This window comes from Haliotis rubra, unplaced genomic scaffold (genome assembly GCF_003918875.1).
Source record: "Haliotis rubra isolate DU_JTF1 unplaced genomic scaffold, ASM391887v1 Scf1491, whole genome shotgun sequence".
In the NCBI taxonomy this organism is placed as follows: domain Eukaryota; kingdom Metazoa; phylum Mollusca; class Gastropoda; order Lepetellida; family Haliotidae; genus Haliotis; species Haliotis rubra.
In genome coordinates, this window is record NW_025765438.1 from 100,560 (window position 1) to 118,745 (window position 18,186).

General features: G+C 40.9%; 1 protein-coding gene and 1 long non-coding RNA gene across 4 annotated transcripts; one reads left to right on the top strand and one right to left on the bottom strand.

Moving 5' to 3' along the window:
- The first annotated feature begins 187 nt into the window (after positions 1 to 187).
- Positions 188 to 7,660, top strand: LOC124270040. Its single transcript, XR_006896662.1, has 3 exons — positions 188 to 730; positions 1,732 to 1,737; positions 7,648 to 7,660. It is a non-coding gene; the product is annotated as an uncharacterized LOC124270040 (long non-coding RNA).
- Positions 7,661 to 10,126: 2,466 nt separating this feature from the next.
- Positions 10,127 to 14,254, bottom strand: LOC124270036. 3 transcript variants are annotated; one of them, XM_046705059.1, is made up of 2 exons: positions 14,171 to 14,254; positions 10,127 to 11,555 (listed from the first exon to the last, which is right to left on the bottom strand). In XM_046705059.1, the coding sequence occupies exon 2, from the start codon at positions 11,542 to 11,544 to the stop codon at positions 10,603 to 10,605; it is 942 nt and encodes a 313-aa protein (XP_046561015.1). In that variant the 5' UTR covers positions 11,545 to 11,555; positions 14,171 to 14,254; the 3' UTR covers positions 10,127 to 10,602. The 3 variants fall into 3 exon arrangements, with proteins under 3 accessions (XP_046561015.1, XP_046561016.1, XP_046561014.1); XM_046705060.1 differs by having other exon boundaries at positions 10,127 to 11,545; positions 14,171 to 14,223; XM_046705058.1 differs by lacking the exon at positions 14,171 to 14,254 and adding an exon at positions 13,681 to 13,748.
- Positions 14,255 to 18,186: the final 3,932 nt, after the last annotated feature.

Here is an 18,186-nt window from a genome sequence, read left to right on the forward strand (position 1 = left end):
CAAAACAAATAAAACATATATAACATGTTTGCTGCGGCAGTTCATTTTGGTTTTGATAGTAAATAGTTTGCCTTCACAAAATGTAAATTCTGTCAGTTATGATCGAACAAGTTCCACATCGAGGTGTTTGACATTTTGTTACACTGACTGATACACCTTTTTTCATAGTATCACTTGTATACAAAATTGGAAGATTTGCTTTCATAATGGGCATAATTGTACAGTTATTATGATTGTAGTACAAACAAATGGAAGTATGTCAATCTCTGTATTTGTTTCTTTTGTTTAAATGTCTACCTAAGAAGATATGTTTTATATATCTATTACATATTACCTATCAATCTGATCCATGTAGAACACAGCTTCAATAAGTAGCCAACTGCGTCGAGGTCCTGGGTTGCATGCTATAACAATATTATTTTAACTTAAAAAACTCATTCGTTTATATTTCGCCTTTACTCCAATATACCTTTACCTTTATTCCAATATACTCTTGGCTTGTTTTTTTCTTCTATCATATGAATACAAGAACATTCACTAACTACAGCATACCCTTCTCTCTTGACCTTTACTTTCTGGTTATTACCTTTACAACAACATAATTTCTGGTCAATAGGATTTTAAGCATGTAGTTCTTCTGGGAGAGCTGATGCCATGGGGGGGTGCCTCGACTCAGATACTTAATCTTAAATAATCCCTGTAGTTAATGTGGGATGTTGTTCAAATGGGAGTAAACCACGTCGAATATTTCTTAATTTGGGAATCACTTAACACAGTGATTTATTAATGGTTAGTTAAATGTCACAATAATTGCGAATGAAGATTGTATCAATATACTTGAAATTCTCTTGAAGTAGCATACCTGCCATGCTCGTGCTGTCATTTTAGATAGATATATTGTCTGTACAATTTGGTGCTGCGGCAGTGGACTCGCAGTGAAACCCATGTCGTAGATGGATATCCTTTTTTCAACATAAAAGAAGAAAAGACATTGCATACTCCCATTTATACATTTAGCACAGACTCTTTGTCAGTCCCACTCTCTAACAGTCCCAAGCAATATGTTTTGTACGAGCGAGGACGCGTTCTGTTCAATGTTTTTTCTGATTTTTAAAAAATTATTAATTAGTCTTCTCGTATATTTGAATTATTACTGACACAGCTTCTGTTTGTAAACTAAAAATTAGATAATAAGGAAGTTCAAATTTCATTGATAAAGTTTGTTATTCATATGTATACGTGTGGCGCACCCATTATCCTGTATCACAAGAAATAAAATGATAAATGCAATGCCGGGTATTGTTTTCCATATGTCTTCATATTTATATGGTGAAATGCGTTATAGGTAGGTATGGATAGGCATTGGCTATTCTGAATCAGTTCAGACGGTGGGGTAGCCTTGTGGTCTGATCGTTCGCTCGTCACACTGAAGACCCGGGCTCGATTCCCTAGATGGGTACAATGGGTGAAACCCACTTCTGGTGTCCGCCGCCGTGATATTGCTGGAATATTGCTAAAAGCGGCGTAAACCTATACTCACCCAACACTCAATCACTCACTCACTGAATCATTTCTGTTTACAAACTCATTGTATTCTTGACAACGGTACCATGAATGATTGGAGGAAAACTTGCAAACTTAACTTGCAAAACTAGTTGTACAGAGGACCCCCTGTTAGAAATTTCAAGAATCCTTGCAGGAATATGAGGGTTCTGTAAGGCAATGAAATAGTGTGGTGTACTGAAATCTAAGATTTCATTATCACTTTAATTAAAGGAACGTTACTTTTTGTAAATCTTGTGAACGTATTTTGGGATTTGAACCAGGGAAAGAGAGTGTTAAAATGGTCGAAGAATCGCCATACCCGACATGGGGAAGACCCTCACCATATTCGAGAAACCAGACAGAAGTCAGGAAAACTCCTTTAGTAATCGTTCGATATGCCACGCCTCGGGGAAAACGACGTACTAAGAGCTGTCTGTATACTTTAGTCTACTCATCGGAGCGTAGACCGCCTACAGTGTCCGCTCACCACTAACGACCCCGTGTCAAGTCCGATGGACTCAAACCAGCACCCTGAACCATTTGTCTTTCCAAGTAACAATATGTTAATCGCTGTTTAACTCTGACTTTGTTAATTGTTTGTCGGAATAACTTTTGCTCTGAGTATCCAAATCATTGACAATTCAACGCATCTGTACTCACATACCTGTGCCTCGAGTAAAACCCTGCAGAACAATAAAAAAAATATATTTTAGGTTCATGTTTAGACATCATCAAAACATGCACAAATGCTGTAATACCCATAATCCCTGAAATATACGCAACTATAACAACAACGAAATTCAAGGTACACCGCGATCTGATAAATGACGCTCGTGCTAAGACACATCTTTCTTTCAAACCGGACCACGCACTAGTAATTCTTATTGTATTACACAAGCTCTCGATTACAGTATTGACACAGTTGTTTCAATTGGTATGTTTGAACACCGTTCAGGGTCACCACGTGTCTGTACATGTAACCTGTAAAAGAATGGTAACCACAACATAGTAGAAGCACAGGCCTGAACCAGTCCGGGCCTTGCAGAAATGATACGTCCTGTGACCAACACACTGCCAACAACCCAACCATGTAGTACGTCGTGCCGATTTCCTAGAAATGAGTTTTCCCGTCAATTTCTAGGAAATTGCATGTTGAGTCCAAACAGTATAAATTTGCAGATTGCCATAAAATCGAAACATGCGTATTTGGACTCAGTTTGGACGGTTATTGTTCAACTTTGTTTCATCACACCTCGTGTTTGCAATAACATTTTAGTTAGATCATGTTTTTACAGGCTATCGTTTAAGTTCTGAAAGTAACAGCCTTCGTATTTGGGTTGACAGGAGACCGGTCTACACATGAGGAACATACTGTGCTCCAGCATTCATAACTCGCACTCGCAAAAGCTGGATTATTTATATACATTGGGATTGCTTCTCTTTTGGGGTGGCGGGGTAGCCAAGTGGTAAAAGCGTTCGCTCGTCACGCCGAAGACCCGGGTTCGATTTCCGACATGGGTACATTGTGTGAAGGCCATTTCTAGTGATATTGCTGGAATATTACTAAAAGTGGCATAAAACTAAACTCATCTCACTCACTCACCGATCTGGCAGGTATGATTGGAACCGATGTAAGAGTTTTGCGTTTTTAACTGTGTAGAAAGTTGATTGGTCTACGCATGCGCAGAAAAAAAGTTATACTATCTTCTAGGGCCTCTAGGGCCTATATTTTCGAAGCTCTCTTAGCGCTTAGATAGTCGTAAGATAATGTTAATGTATGACACTTACGACTATCTTAGCGTTAAGAGAGCTTCGAAAATATAGGCCCTGTGGTCTTTTGTTCAAATTTTGAAATTCACCAGTAAATAATAAAAACGTTACAATGAGACAACGCGACATTTTGTCGCATTTTCCCGTTTATATTAGTTACTGTGGAATGATAAAATAAGAAGACACATGATCATTTTTTTTATATTTGGGCAGGGCATCTATCCAGATATCGAACTCAAAACAGTAATAAATGTGGCCTTGAAGCAGGAGCAGATTTATGGGTTAAGGGTCGTTGGTTATTGGAAGTTTGATGCATTCAGCGGAGGTGTCATTACGACTATCTCCTGATACGATACCTATATCGCTAAACTTAATTACTGGAATGTTCATGAAAATAATGATGAATGAATAGGTCTATGTTTGAAACGAGACTAAACTGTTAATCGATACAAGTACATCTGTATCGTGTATCATATCGTCTGAGAAAGGTTTCGATGTATCCTATGTATTGTGAATCATACATGAGTGAGTGAGTATAGGTTAATGGCACTCCTTGGATACGCCATTTTGCGGAGGGAATTTACCGTGTGGTATATCAGAATGGTAACAGCCAATTTGTATGGCGTTTTTTCCAAGCAAAATATTACGTTCAAGCCCTTTTATTCCCCATTCATTCTCAGCCAAACTGGGAGTGTACGACCCAAGCTGTTTTTTGGTGTCCTGGAAGTTTGAGTCATATTAGTCTCATTCTACCTGGTATCCATCCACTGCTAGTTGAACAGAGGCCCAGAAAAACACCACTTGTATTGTATGTGCATCAGTGTGGGAGAGGCCCGCCTTAGATACCAGAAGCTACATTGGCGAACATGGCAGCTTGATATTGGAGGAATGCCATAAGTGATAAACACTGTATAGTGCTTGGATTCGAACGTATGATCATAGTTTTCTGGTGTGGATAAGAGACGCAGCTCTGCACAGCAAATAGCCCCGCCTACATTAACAGGGACATCATCTGCCGTCATCAATGTGATAGGTGATCAGAGACAGGAATTACAAGAGACAGGAATTACACAGAATAGAAGCGCAAAGAATTTGTCTTACTGCAAAAACAATTTGGGTGGCTAAATACCCCGATATTTACAATATATGAAATACTTCCCAAAGCAGCGATGTATCGATGTATCGATATTTTTCTGAGACGATACAATTATCGATACATTCAAAACTGTATCCATATTTAGTTTGAAAGTATCAGTAATAATATATTTATGTATCGTGTACATTTTGCAATTGTATCATGTTTTGGGATGTTATGAGAGTTATAAATGGTTAGTTTTCATACATAAAGATGGGAAATTAGAACTTTTTAATCTCTGAGAATATAAAATGTTGATCTTTTTATGGTCAATTATAAAATAAGAAATATTAATGTTCAGCATGTAACTAAATTTACGCAATAATGCAGCGAAAATAGGTATCATGATACACATCGAATCGTGACATGGGTATCGTGATACGTATCGATTCATGAAAGTTATGTATCGTGACATCCCTAAAAGTTAGTAAACCAAACTAGATAGCATATGACTGTATAAACAATTCAATAAAATGATTGGGATTTTTCAGAAGCGTTGTTTTCCGGCACAAGTTCTGTAACGAATTCATCGAATCCATCTATGCATACTTCACAAGAGAGCAACATTAAGAACATTCTCTGCTCCCCTATTTTATGAAGATAACCCGACCTGCCGTTTGACCTCCCGGGTCATGCATATATGTAGAGTTGCTCACGTCAAGCTGAAAAAAACTGTAGATGGGTCGACAACGCGTCATATTTTGACCTGAGAAATTGTCGCTGTGTCGCATTGTCCTGCTTTGGATGAATAAACACAATGGTTCCTTTAAGTGCACAGGGTGGTGTACTGTACATTAGGGGTTGTGACAACACTGAAAGAGTCTGCACTCAAAGTTGAGTCCAAGGTTTTTACACCCGGTCACAGGTTGGCTCGATCCCTACACCTCAACCTCGCTGGCTCACTAGCCCGGCGCCTTAGCCAGCTCGCCCACCGCGCCAAATATGTCGTAGACAGTTGGAGGTCGATTATAGCCTGTTCCCTCAACGCACTGCATGAACTTCACTTGAGACAAATTCAAATTAAGTGAAAGCTTGCAAGAAAAATATTCATCGCTGTGTTTCTACCCCAGAGACCTTTGACCGAACAACACAAAAGTGTCGCCAGATAATAATGGTTTAGGAACGTCCTTGTGTTTTTTCCATGCAATGCGTCTGTTTCGGTCATGTAGGTATAAGACTGTGCGTAACATCACACAGTAGTAGTTTTCTGCTTTACCATCCCTAAATGTTCCTCTTTTACGCTGTCACATGTTAGTAGTACTGGCAATAAATACCAAACAGGCATGTCGGAAATATGTTTACGTGGTTGTGTATTTGGGTTCGAGAGTATTCAGTGCAGATGAACTTGAGTCCGTACAGCAAGTCACGTGATGGATGTGCTATAAAAGGGTACATTGCACGTGCAGCAGGCACTTGAGATTCACGACTGACGGAGAAAGAACTGCTGTTGCGTGTCTCTGCTCTATCTGCAAACATGGAGCATTATTCGGATGACAGTGTACAAGACTTTGCTTCTCCTAAACGTTCGGAACAACCAAAAGGTGACGACTTTCAGTCTTTTCAACTGTTCCGGGACTATTTAGATGCCAAACTGTCTACACTTAAGAGAAACTTTATCAGTGAATCGGAGCAACTGTCTTTGTCTATCGCCATGAAATTGAAATATGATAAATACACTGACTTCAAATATAAAGGGAACTCTGTGCAATACAAGTTTAATTGTGATATGTTGGATTGGATCATAGCGGGAACTGAGAGCGACAGAGTTGGCTCTCTGTAGTTTGGTTGATACAGTGAAGGGGACGTCAGTTAGGCTCTTTTCAGATAATCAAGCAGCCTGTCTAGTGGCTCAACATGGTAGTACCGTATCAGAATAACAAAAGTTGGCAGCTAGCATCTTCATGTTCACTAGATGTAACAGTATTTAAGTTGAGTTCCAGTGGATTCCCAGGGAGAGTAATACGGCGGCGGACAGTTTAAGCAGGGCAGGGGATCAAGACGATTGGACGGTAGTAGATGAAGTGTTTGCCGAGATATATGAACACTGGGGATCGTTCACTATATACAGGTTTGCTGATCATAAAAATAAGAAACTGAAACGGTTCAACTCTAGATTTATGGTTCCAGGGACAGAAGCAGTGGATTGTTTCACTCAAGATTGGTCACGTGACAATATTTGGGCTGTGCCCCCTTTCAATTTGATATGTAAACCCATTGATTTTGTTTTGTACAATTGCTGCAGAGCTACTATTGTGATACCGTTGTGTAAGTCTGCTTTATTTTGGCCACAATTATTCAACCGTGACGGCGGGGGTAAACCAGGTATATCAGGGGTCTGGGAAATCAATGATGGAACCATTTTGCCAAAGGTGCAGCGAAAACAATATTTGATAAGAATTTCTTGGGATCAGCTTTAGCTATCAGAAATTTCTGATTTCTTTCAGATTTGTTTTCTCTCGGTGTTTGGAAGGAGAAGTAGGGGCTTAAAGATCCAACTTTGATTTATTTAGTGGAATGGTTACCGGAATTTATGTTGGAATCTAGAGCTAAGACTACTGTGAAACGGTATGAAGGTCGATTTGTGAAGTTTAAGGATTGGTGTAAACAATTTGCCATCAGTCATATTCCGGCTTCTGTATTTAATATAGCATTGTACGTGTTATATCTTGAGCAGAACGGTAAGAGTCCTGCATGAATTCAGCAGTTGATTTACGCCATAGGCTCGGCACATAATTTAGAAAGGCCTACGGAATCCATGTATGTCACATTTCGTCAAGTCTGTGCCTGTGCGGAGAACTCTGTGTACAAATCAGGCGGAAAGAGCCTATAACAGCAGATATTCTACGAAAGTTAAAAGATAAGTTTCCTGTTGACAGCTTATACAACCTGAGAAATTGAACATTTTGTATAGTTTCTTTTGCTGGCTTTCTCAGGTTTTCGGAAGCAGCAAGGTTAAGATATTCGGACATAATCTTCCGGGAGGGTCACATGGTTATCTTTATAGAGAAAAGCAAAACTGATAAATATCGAGATGGCCATCACTTGGTTGTTGATGCAACTCAATCAGAATTGTGTCCAGTACAACTCTGTATTTGGGTATGTTCACGTCAGCCTCAAGAACTAAGAGATCACAACATTCAATTCCCAATTTGTTCGACACATTCAGCCTTGCCAATAAGCTATCCTTCACATAAGAGTCTTTGGGAGTCTCTGACCGCTACCGACCGTAACGCTTAAATAGCCTGTCCGGCACTCCAGCATTGGCCGTCTCGGTCGTCCCTCCCGACCTGAGGCTGTGCACCCCAAATTCCTGTCTCTTGAGACCAACAGTCTCCAACATACTCAGAATGATCTCTGGAATACGTGTATAAGAGACTGGCTTGCTGCCTCTTAACTTATAAGTGTTTGACTTTCTGTATAATTAACTGGTTTAAATATATATTCATCACAGTAACGTTCAAATGCTTGTTCTAGGTATCACGTCATGATAGTACTGGTTATATATACCAACCAGGCGTGTAGGAAGCCAATTTTTCGTGTATATATTTCGATAGAATTGAGAGCCTGCCCAACCTCTGTTACAGCAATCATGTGAGCCCGGGCTTTATCACTCGCCCATGGAAGATACTGCGGCCAGATTTCACATTGTGATGATCAATTATTTGTCACATCTTCGTATGGCAGATGAAAACGGATTGTTTTCAATAAACATGTCTTTGCAATGTCGCATAGTGGTGGTGGAATTGGGTTGAACGTCGTGCTCGAGAATTTTTCGCTCATATGACGACGTGCATTCATTGTATGTGTATGTGCGACTGCTTGTACTAGCCCAGACTTTAGCTGGTTTTATAGTGCTAGCCCACTGAGATACCATGCCGCAGTGAAGCATGAATACCCCACTCAGACACATTATACTGACTCCGAGCCGACCAGTCCTTGTTGCACCATTTAATGCCGAGCGCAAGGCAGGGACCAACAAGTACCATATTTTAACGTGTTTTGGTATGACGCGGTCGGGAATCGAACCCGCGACCTTCCGCTCTCCGGGCAGACGCTCTAAATACACTGTTAAGAAATACTCGATGAGTTATTAATCTCAGTAAAATATTTTATGCCCGCTTCACATTCATATGGCTATTTGCAAACAAAAGGTCATGATTCCACTTGCTTGATAACGGCGTTAGAACCTGCACCGATCGTTTTCATGGTAATAAAGAAGTTGTTCAGCCATGTTGTGTAATCTGTCCTTTTTACTCCAACTTAAAAAATGCTTCTCAAAGATGTTATAATTCCACTGGTAATGACAACGCAATAATTGTGTGGATAAACTTCTTTAATATCTAAATGACGAAGTTTCGGAAAATATCTTCATACGGTCATCACGTTAATACTTTATAAGGATATGTTCCCTGAACATATAGATACTATACAAGTTGTAAACAATACGCCCGGACAGAGGAAGGTCGCGGTTTCGATCCCCGGCCGGGTCATACCTAAAGACCTTTAAATATGGTACTTGTTGGTCCCTGTCTGGCGCTCGGCATTAATGGGTACAACACGGACTGGTCGGCTCGAAGTCAGTATAAAGTGTGTGAGTGGGGTATTCATGCTTCACTGCGGCATGGTATCTCAGTGAGCTAGCTCTATAAAACAAGCTTAAATCTGGGCTAGTGCAAGCAGCCGCACATACACACGCATGCACGCATGAAGGGTAGCCCAGTGGTTAAAACGTTCATTCGTCGCAATGAAGACCCGGGTTTGATTCTTCACATGGGTACAGGCTGTCCCTCGCCTTGCATTGATGGAATATTGCTAAAAACAGCGTAAAACCATAAGGACTCACAACAATTTGCGTTGAGTCTATTTTCTACCACATCGGAACTATGACATGTCTGACCAGTGATGGTGGATTATCTGATCCAACCCCGATTATTTACACACCGCCGTCACACCGTTGTAGTGAGTGAGTGAGTTTGGTTTTACGCCACTTTTAGCATTATTCCAGCAATATCATGGCGGGGGACACCAGAAATGAGCTTCACAGAATGTACCCATGTGGGGAATCGAACCCGGGTCTTCGGCGTGACGAGCGAACGCTTTAACCACTAGGCTACCCAACCGCCCCGCACACCGTTGTAATATTGCTGAGTGAGGCGTTTAACAAACACATTTTCATAATAGAGTGTGGGCGGTGGGGTAGCCTAGTGGTTAAAGCGAAGACCAGAGTTCGAATGCCCACATGGGTACAATGTGTGAAGCCCATTTCTAGTGTCCCCCGCGATGATGTTGCTGGAATATTGCTGAAAGCGGCGTAAAACCAAACTCAGTCAGTCACTCACTCACTCATAATAGAGTGTGAATTGTACAATTGATTTTCCTTCAGCAGAGATTTCTCACGGATGTAGAAAGGGCTTGGCGCTTAAATTTATCAACACGGAAAGACACAGCCAGTAATCCAACTCACATAATATGGACACCTGAGTCATGCAGGCCTGGTTCTATGTTACTACTGCCGGGGAACAGGATAGAAAGTGACATCTTTTAACGATCGAACTCCCCACTTCCGACCGACGTTCTTTCAGCCACACCGTACGTACATTTAGGGTTACAAAAATCGGAAAACCGTTCGCTTTAGGTTCATCATCATATTTAAGTGAAGACACGTTTGTTCAAGAATTTGGACAAGAACAGATGAAGTTTAATGATGGTACTGTGGCATGAAGTGTAGCGGTGACTGGTTGATCTCATGTGTGTGCGTGTGTGCGTGTGTGCGTGTGTGCGTGTGTGAAAGTTGTTTTGTTTTGACTGCAAACGGCAATATTTTATATCACTACTTACAAACAGTCCGTTATTTGTCTGATAGCAAAAACAGCCATCACTCGGAGTGGACTCGAATAAGTACAATCAGCCAGAGTGGCTGGAACATATTTACCACATCCTGCCTTAAATATTTACATGTCATTTTGTCAGTTACAAAAGTCATTGTTTACTACGCTTCCTTGTTTAGTCATAGGTACAGATCTCAGCAGACAAGTTACCCCTTTTTCCTAAGAAGAAGACAATTTTTCTTCCTGAAACTGCGGTGTTCAATCAGCATAAAGCTGGCACGCCTAGAAAACGCCTGAACTTCACTTCATAATGTTGACAGTAATTTACATTTTTACACTTTGTATTTGTCGAGTCATGTGCTCCTCTAGAACTTCATTATCAGTCTGTTTCTTTCGTTTACCGTTACGTTCTATATCTTCTGAATGAAGCCTCACAGTCTGACCCGACAGTCTCATTCCTTCAAGGACCCCCCTCGTTGTCAGCTTGATAGCATAGTTGTTGTACTCTCTCCCGTTCAACATAATTGTCTCCCTCACAAAGTCCACTCTCCTATCCGGATCCTTCTCCTCCTTATACTTGTGAAAAATGAGTCTTAGATCCTGAATCTTGAACGACATCATTACCTTCTTGTCCTTCTTCCTTCTTATGTACACTGGGGCTTTGCCTGATGGCATTCTCATGGTGGTCTCAACTGTGAACCTTTTGCACATCTCCCTCTCCGTGAAGACAACCTGGGCCACGCAGTTGGTGTTGGCTTTGACGTTGATATCACTATTGGTTTCAAACGTCAATGTTTCCTCAAATGTCTGCTCGGTAGTTTTGGTTACGTTGAGTGTCGTCTCAAGTTTACCATTAACAACACCAATGGAGAAGTTTGCCGTTCCACCAATTGTAAATCCCTTCTGGAAAGTCACCTTTACACTCGCCTTTCTTGCCCGTTCCATTCTGAACTTGTATACCTGGTCCATATCAGTGTCGTTATGGTAGTCCGTGGAGAGTATGGATGTATTGGGCATATGTTCTCCTTCCTTGGAAAATGGATTTGACTCAGATCCAACATCCACATCTTTAAGCTCAGCTTTCGAATCTTCAAACTGATAGAAGTTCATTTGGACGTCAACAGTGAAGTGTTTTCTTCTGATGAAAGGCCTTCTGAAACGGCCTTCACTCTTTATGAATTCACCCCATGCCCAGTCCTGGATGATTTTATGGACGTCAAGAATTGGTGAGATATCCTCAACCTTTGCGTCACCTCCACAGATCATTCTGAAAACAGCTGGAAATATACAATGCATTTGAGAAAGTTGATAAACAAATGTTATGTGCAGTTTACATCTGTTCTATTTGTTTTGTTACACTCGACCAGTAGTTAAAAGGCGATGCGTATTCATATCATTCAACCATTGGAGACGTGCCTGCTTCCGCATCACTGGATACTAGGACATATGGAAGTGTAGAGGCTTGTGTGGTACAATGGTTTAGTAAATAGGTGGAAAATGGGTGAAAGTGTTAAGGGGTGTGTGGAACAACAGTGGAGCAAATAGGTGGGAGACGAGTGAAAGTGTTTTCACGGGTTTGTGGTACAATAGTGGAGCAAATAGGTGGAAGACGGGTGAAAGTGTAAAGGGGTGGGTGGTATAATAATGGAGCAAATAGGAGGGAGACGGGTGAAAGTGTTAACGGGTTTGTGGTACAATAGTGAAACAAAGAGTTGGGAGACTGGTGAAAGTGTAAAGGGGTGTGTCAATAGTGAAGCAAATATGTGGGAGACTGAGGGAAAGTGTTAATGGGGTGTGTCAATAGTGAAGCAAATATGTGGGAGACGGGTGAAAGTGTTAATGGGGTGTGTCAATAGTGAAGCAAATAAGTGGGAGACGGGTGAAAGTGTTAATGGGGTGTGTCAATAGTGAAGCAAATATGTGGGAGACTGGGGAAAGTGTTAATGGGGTGTGTCAATAGTGAAGCAGATATTTGGGAGACGGGTGAAAGTGTTAATGGGGTGTGTCAATAGTGAAGCAAGTATGTGGGAGACTGGGGAAAGTGTTAATGGGGTGTGTCAATAGTGAAGCAAATATGTGGGAGACTGGTGAAAGTGTTAATGGGGTGTGTCAATAGTGAAGCAAATATGTGGGAGACTGGTGAAAGTGTAAAGGGGTGTGTCAATAGTGAAGCAAATATGTGGGAGACTGGTGAAAGTGTAATGGGGTGTGTCAATAGTGAAGCAAATATGTGGGAGACTGGGGAAAGTGTTAATTGGGTGTGTCAATAGTGAAGCAAATATGTGAGAGACTGGTGAAAGTGTTAATGGGGTGTGTCAATAGTGAAGCAAATATGTGGGAGACTGGTGAAAGTGTAATGGGGTGTGTCAATAGTGAAGCAAATATGTGGGAGACTGGTGAAAGTGTAAAGGGGTGTGTCAACAGTGAAGCAAATATGTGGGAGACTGGGGAAAGTGTAATAAGGGGGTGTGTCAATAGTGAAACAAATATGTGGGAGACTGGTGAAAGTGTAAAAGGGGTGTGTCAATAGTGAAGCAAATATGTGGGAGACTGGTGAAAGTGTAATGGGGTGTGTCAATAGTGAAGCAAATATGTGGGAGACTGGTGAAAGTGTAATGGGGTGTGTCAATAGTGAAGCAAATATGTGGGAGACTGGTGAAAGTGTAATGGGGTGTGTCAATAGTGAAGCAAATATGTGGGAGACTGGTGAAAGTGTAAAGGGGTGTGTCAATAGTGAAGCAAATATGTGGGAGACTGGTGAAAGTGTAAAGGGGTGTGTCAACAGTGAAGCAAATATGTGGGAGACTGGGGAAAGTGTAATGGGGTGTGTCAATAGTGAAGCAAATATGTGGGAGACTGGTGAAAGTGTAAAGGGGGTGTGTCAATAGTGAAGCAAATATGTGGGAGACTGGTGAAAGTGTAATGGGGTGTGTCAATAGTGAAGCAAATATGTGGGAGACTGGTGAAAGTGTAATGGGGTGTGTCAATAGTGAAGCAAATATGTGGGAGACTGGGGAAAGTGTAATGGGGTGTGTCAATAGTGAAGCAAATATGTGAGAGACTGGTGAAAGTGTTAATGGGGTGTGTCAATAGTGAAGCAAATATGTGGGAGACTGGGGAAAGTGTAATGGGGTGTGGTACAGTACTGGAGTATATAGATGGAAAACGGGGCAAGTGTTAAGGGGTCTGTAGTTGTGTAAGTTATAGTGTATATTTTCGTGCCTATAAACATCGAAAGTGAAGGTATATTACAATGCTCAGTACGATATGTCCCCAGCAGGACATTTCCTCGTCAGGTTTCGTGCTTACAACTCCTCGCCCGGTTATGTTTACAAATACAAACTCGATATCGATGTTTACCCATTGCTTAGTTACGATCACAAAACAACAGTATTGACTCACCCTCGCAATAGGCTTTCAGGGCCAAATACGTACTATACCTTCCTGTCATAGAGAAAAGATGGAGCCAGTGTTCTGTCTTATAAATATAGACAGTGATCAAACTCATACTGGGCTTCAAGTTGCCAAAATGAAAGACACCTCCACTTCATAAGCTACATATGAATGATCAGGCATTGATTTTATCCGATAATATAGCTACTGATCGATAAATGTGTTCGCCCATACACTACGTCCTTCCTCATCGCCCTTCCAATAGCTTTTGTCTTTTTCGGTAGTAAATACCAAATATTTACTTTAAGTATAAGTACCATTTCAACAGGATACATGTCCATTACGTTAATGTACTAAATGAACACTTACATAAACATTAATGACCTATCATAATAAACAATGTGACCATGGTAACATCAAACATATTCCATGGTATTTGTCACCATCTTGAGGTAGTCTGTGCTAGTTTCTGGTCAGTTTTGTCATGTGTATACATTACCTTACAGTTCCAGCTCAGACGTTGCATGCTGTCCCCACTATCCTACAGGCTGACGCGGTCCGGGTCACGGTGACCTTTGCTTCCTGGAACTGCAACGCTGACGACTCCAGTGTATCGATTTTCTACCGCGCTCGACGACTACCCACTTGCATTTGTTGATACATGTTGTTCGCATATATTTGTTTCCTTGATTGTGTAATGATGCGTACATTTCGGTATCTTTATGTTTTAAGACATGTGTGCCCTAAAGGTAATTAAGGAAATAATGTGCAACAGTAGTGCAACGGCCCTTGCATGCATGGCCTTCTCAAATCAAATTTGTGCTTAAATAAAGCTACGCAGTTTAGCTGTTTGTTGTTTTGAGGGAATATGATCTCATATATTGATGAGGCATATTGCTTACCAACACACTTATTAATATTTGTAAAGCTACGAAACCTGAAAAAGTCCAACGGTCTGTTGTTTTTACGGAATATGATTACACAAATAACACGCATTATAACATATGTCTTACCCATCTTTATGGAGGAACCCATTTGAGATAGATGCTATAAAGCTATAAAACAAGTGATTTCTGCAGGTGTATAAGCAATAAATATATCAAATATGAGTCCAGATATTTCCTTTTGTCAAATCTCCTTTATATCTGCACAAGATCTTTCGTTGTTCAACGGCTCTTCAGGTGTACAATGAAAGCTGAGTGTCGTCATAGGCGACACATAACGGTAATAGCTATGTCGTCATCATGCGTATGACGTGAAGCGCGAGACATAAAACGTAGTCATGGGTGACAGTAAGGTTACGTTTGTGACGTCATCGTGTGTTTAACGTCATAGTTAGAAACAATAGTGGTGGACATGTATGCATTATGGTTTCAGTGCACAAATACATACTGAGTTACATTAAGAAAGTTACATAATTATGCTTTTGTATTAAGCTTACGTTTAAACAGCCTTATGAACATTTGTTCTTTTTCTATCCGTAATTGTTTATCATTGTTAAGCAATTGATAAAATGGAAAGATAGTAAACAGGCCATTCCTGCATTCATCAGTGTGTTTGCTTACATTTATACATCCCACATTAAGATCTCGAATTTGTTGTCTGTGTACAGTGACTCGGTCCTTTAACGGATTTACGTCGAGGCGCAGTGTGCTATTTTTAGATTTTCGAACGTTTTTATACCACCGGGAAAAGGCGCGAACCAACTTCGCGGCACATTCGTTGCAGCCATAATCATGGAAGGTCAAAGAAAACCTAGAAAACCCAACTTTACAGATGGTGAAATCATATGTCTTTTGGAGATGTACGGAGACAATAAGGATCTTCTCATCTCCAGACTTTCAAACAACATAACTAATCGGCGTAAACAAGACGTTTGGAAGATCGTCTGGCATAACCCGGGATTTTGATGAAGTAAAGAAAAAGTTGAAGGATCTTTTGAGAAAAGCTAAGAAAGACATTGCTGCGCATAAAAACCCAACAACTGGAGGCGGTCCTCAACACAAAGACTCGGCTTACACGTCCTGGGTTTTAGACATTATCGGTACAGAGTCATCGTCTCTTGTCGGTATAGAGGAAGGTGTAGAATCTGGCCATACTGTTTCGGCACCGTTTTCACAGACATCACGGGCATCATCAGATTCCCCTGAACTATCAACTTCGTCAGTACTACAGTCATCAGCAACGACCGTCGGAACATCAGCAACGACAGTCGGGACATCAACAACGACAGTGACTGCTCCCCATGGCCTGACACCACCCCTCAGTCTTCTGAATATGGTATGTAGGCTAGGTCCTGGCCATGTTTGTAATTATTTTCTTATTAGGAGATCTACATCTACCAATGTAGATTAGTTCAGTTTACGAACATTATCAGTCTATTTAAGCATATACATTTACGAACATTGATCAATCCAGTTTGTTCATAGTAGTGCAAATTTATATCTATCATATGTTCAAATGGTAGAATTGAGTAGATCTACTAAATGTTTTCAAGGCTATGGGTCTAGTTGAGTGGATTTTTTTACGCCATAAGTATAGTCTTGTTTGTCTCAAATATATAGATTGTCACAACTCGACAACATATAAAAAAAACAATACTGTAGATAAATTTGTCTAGTCGATTCAAGGGAGATAATTGGTCTAGTGGGCTTCTGTACTGGCGACCCTAGTTCGAAACCCCACAGAAGAACAAACATTTCTATTTTATTTTCTTCTTTGGATATTGATTTTACATTGATTTACACTTTTACAATTTTGTCGATCTATAAATGTTAAGGACATGAATGTTTTAATGAATTATCGGTTTAACATTTGCAAATAATTTTTTACACCACCCTCCTTTTAGACAAGAGTACGCCGCGTCTCACGAAGCGAAAGGCCACTGATGATGACCTCTACCAGCAGCTGCTAGCCCAGGAGATCGGGAGGGCCAAAGCACAGACCGAGAGAGCACACGTTGAAACTGAGAGAGCAAGAGCGGAGGCCATTAAGATTCAACTGGAGATCAAGCTGCTGGAAAGAAGACTTGAACAGCCCGACATTTACACTCTTCCTATTCTTCCTGAGTGTTGAACTGAGATATGCAGACTAAGCAATATGCGCATTCTCAACTGTACTGAACTTTAAAGTGATATGTTTCAACTACATTTAAACCTTACTTAGTCACGTTATGTATGAAATGAGTATGTTTATTCAAGTTAATTACAGTAAAATATCTTTAATGAAATATTCAACAATATTATTGCAGTGTACAGGAACTGTATTGAAATCATAACATTGAGCTCTCAGAATGTATATCGCTGTTGTTATTTGAAAACTTTGATGGAATGTACACTGAGTCTGCTGAGTCTGCTGAATTATCCTGTCTCTTTCTAACTTGGCATTGTGGGGTTCGGCTACGTTGTGAATGTCATTGTCACCATTGTCATCGCCCTCATAGTCGTCTTCGAGTGGTGTCCCGAACTCAATAGCCGTGTGGTGTAGTACACACACTGCACTTATAATAGTGCAACATCGTTTTGGTGGGTATCTTAACTCCGAGTGAACGCAATGGAACCGGCGCTTTATTACGCCGAAGCATCTCTCAATACAGTTTCTTGTTGATGCATGTGCATAGTTATAACGTTCCTCCTGTCTTGATCTGGGATTCCTGACTGGTGTCATCAGCCAGGTGCGAAGACATTGTCCCCGAGATTGATGAATTCTATTTGTCTGTTTTCAAAATCAACAAACATTTGACTCTCACTTAGCATCCGAGAGTCATGAACAGAGCCGGGCCACTTTACAATACAGTTTAACACTCTTAGACTTGCATCACATACACCTTGAACATTAATAGAGTGGTACCCTTTTCTGTTGACATAATTATATTCTTGTTCTTTTGGAGCCTGGATCCTAATATGTGTTCCGTCCACACATCCTACTACACCTGGACACCCTGCCATATTGTAAAAACTGACTTTCAGTGATACGAGTTCGTTTTGATCGGGAAAGTAGATCCAGTGATTCATTCGCCGCTGAAAAGACAATGAAACTATGCGAATTGTTCGACTAACCGTAGATTGATGAACAGTGACAGTATCCCCAACTACATTTTGAAATGATCCCGTAGCATAAAACCGTAAGGCTACGAGTACCTGTATTTCCGGGGTAAGGGTAGAATTGCGGTACGAGCCATATTCAATATCACCTCTGATTGTATTCACTATCTTGAAAATGTCAATTCTCCTGAATCTAAATCTTCTGTACAGATCAAGATCGTCGTATATTTCTAAAGAGTTTGACCTATCTCTCAATATACGGTTTCTGTAGAACTGTCGTCTGCGCATATACAAGCGCAGTCCGCTGACATGGCCCACCGAGCTGCAAGTCCATCCCGCATGGGAATTCATGGGTGCCGTGTTACAACTACTAACCAATCACAACGTCCAAGTCAGGCATGGCGCGGCCGGAGCTCATCGCAACCAAGCCATCCTCGAGAGATTCAATAGGACCCATCTTCGCCACAGGTTT

What these genes read in the sequence shown, in the direction of transcription:
- LOC124270036 (XM_046705058.1), bottom strand. Translation starts at nt 13,729, where the DNA reads ATGACAGGAAGGTATAGTACGTATTTGGCCCTGAAAGCCTATTGCGAG. An exon ending in CCTGAAAGCCTATTGCGAGG is followed by an intron (nt 11,556 to 13,680) that starts GTGAGTCAATAC and finishes GTATATTTCCAG; the next exon opens with CTGTTTTCAGAATGATCTGT.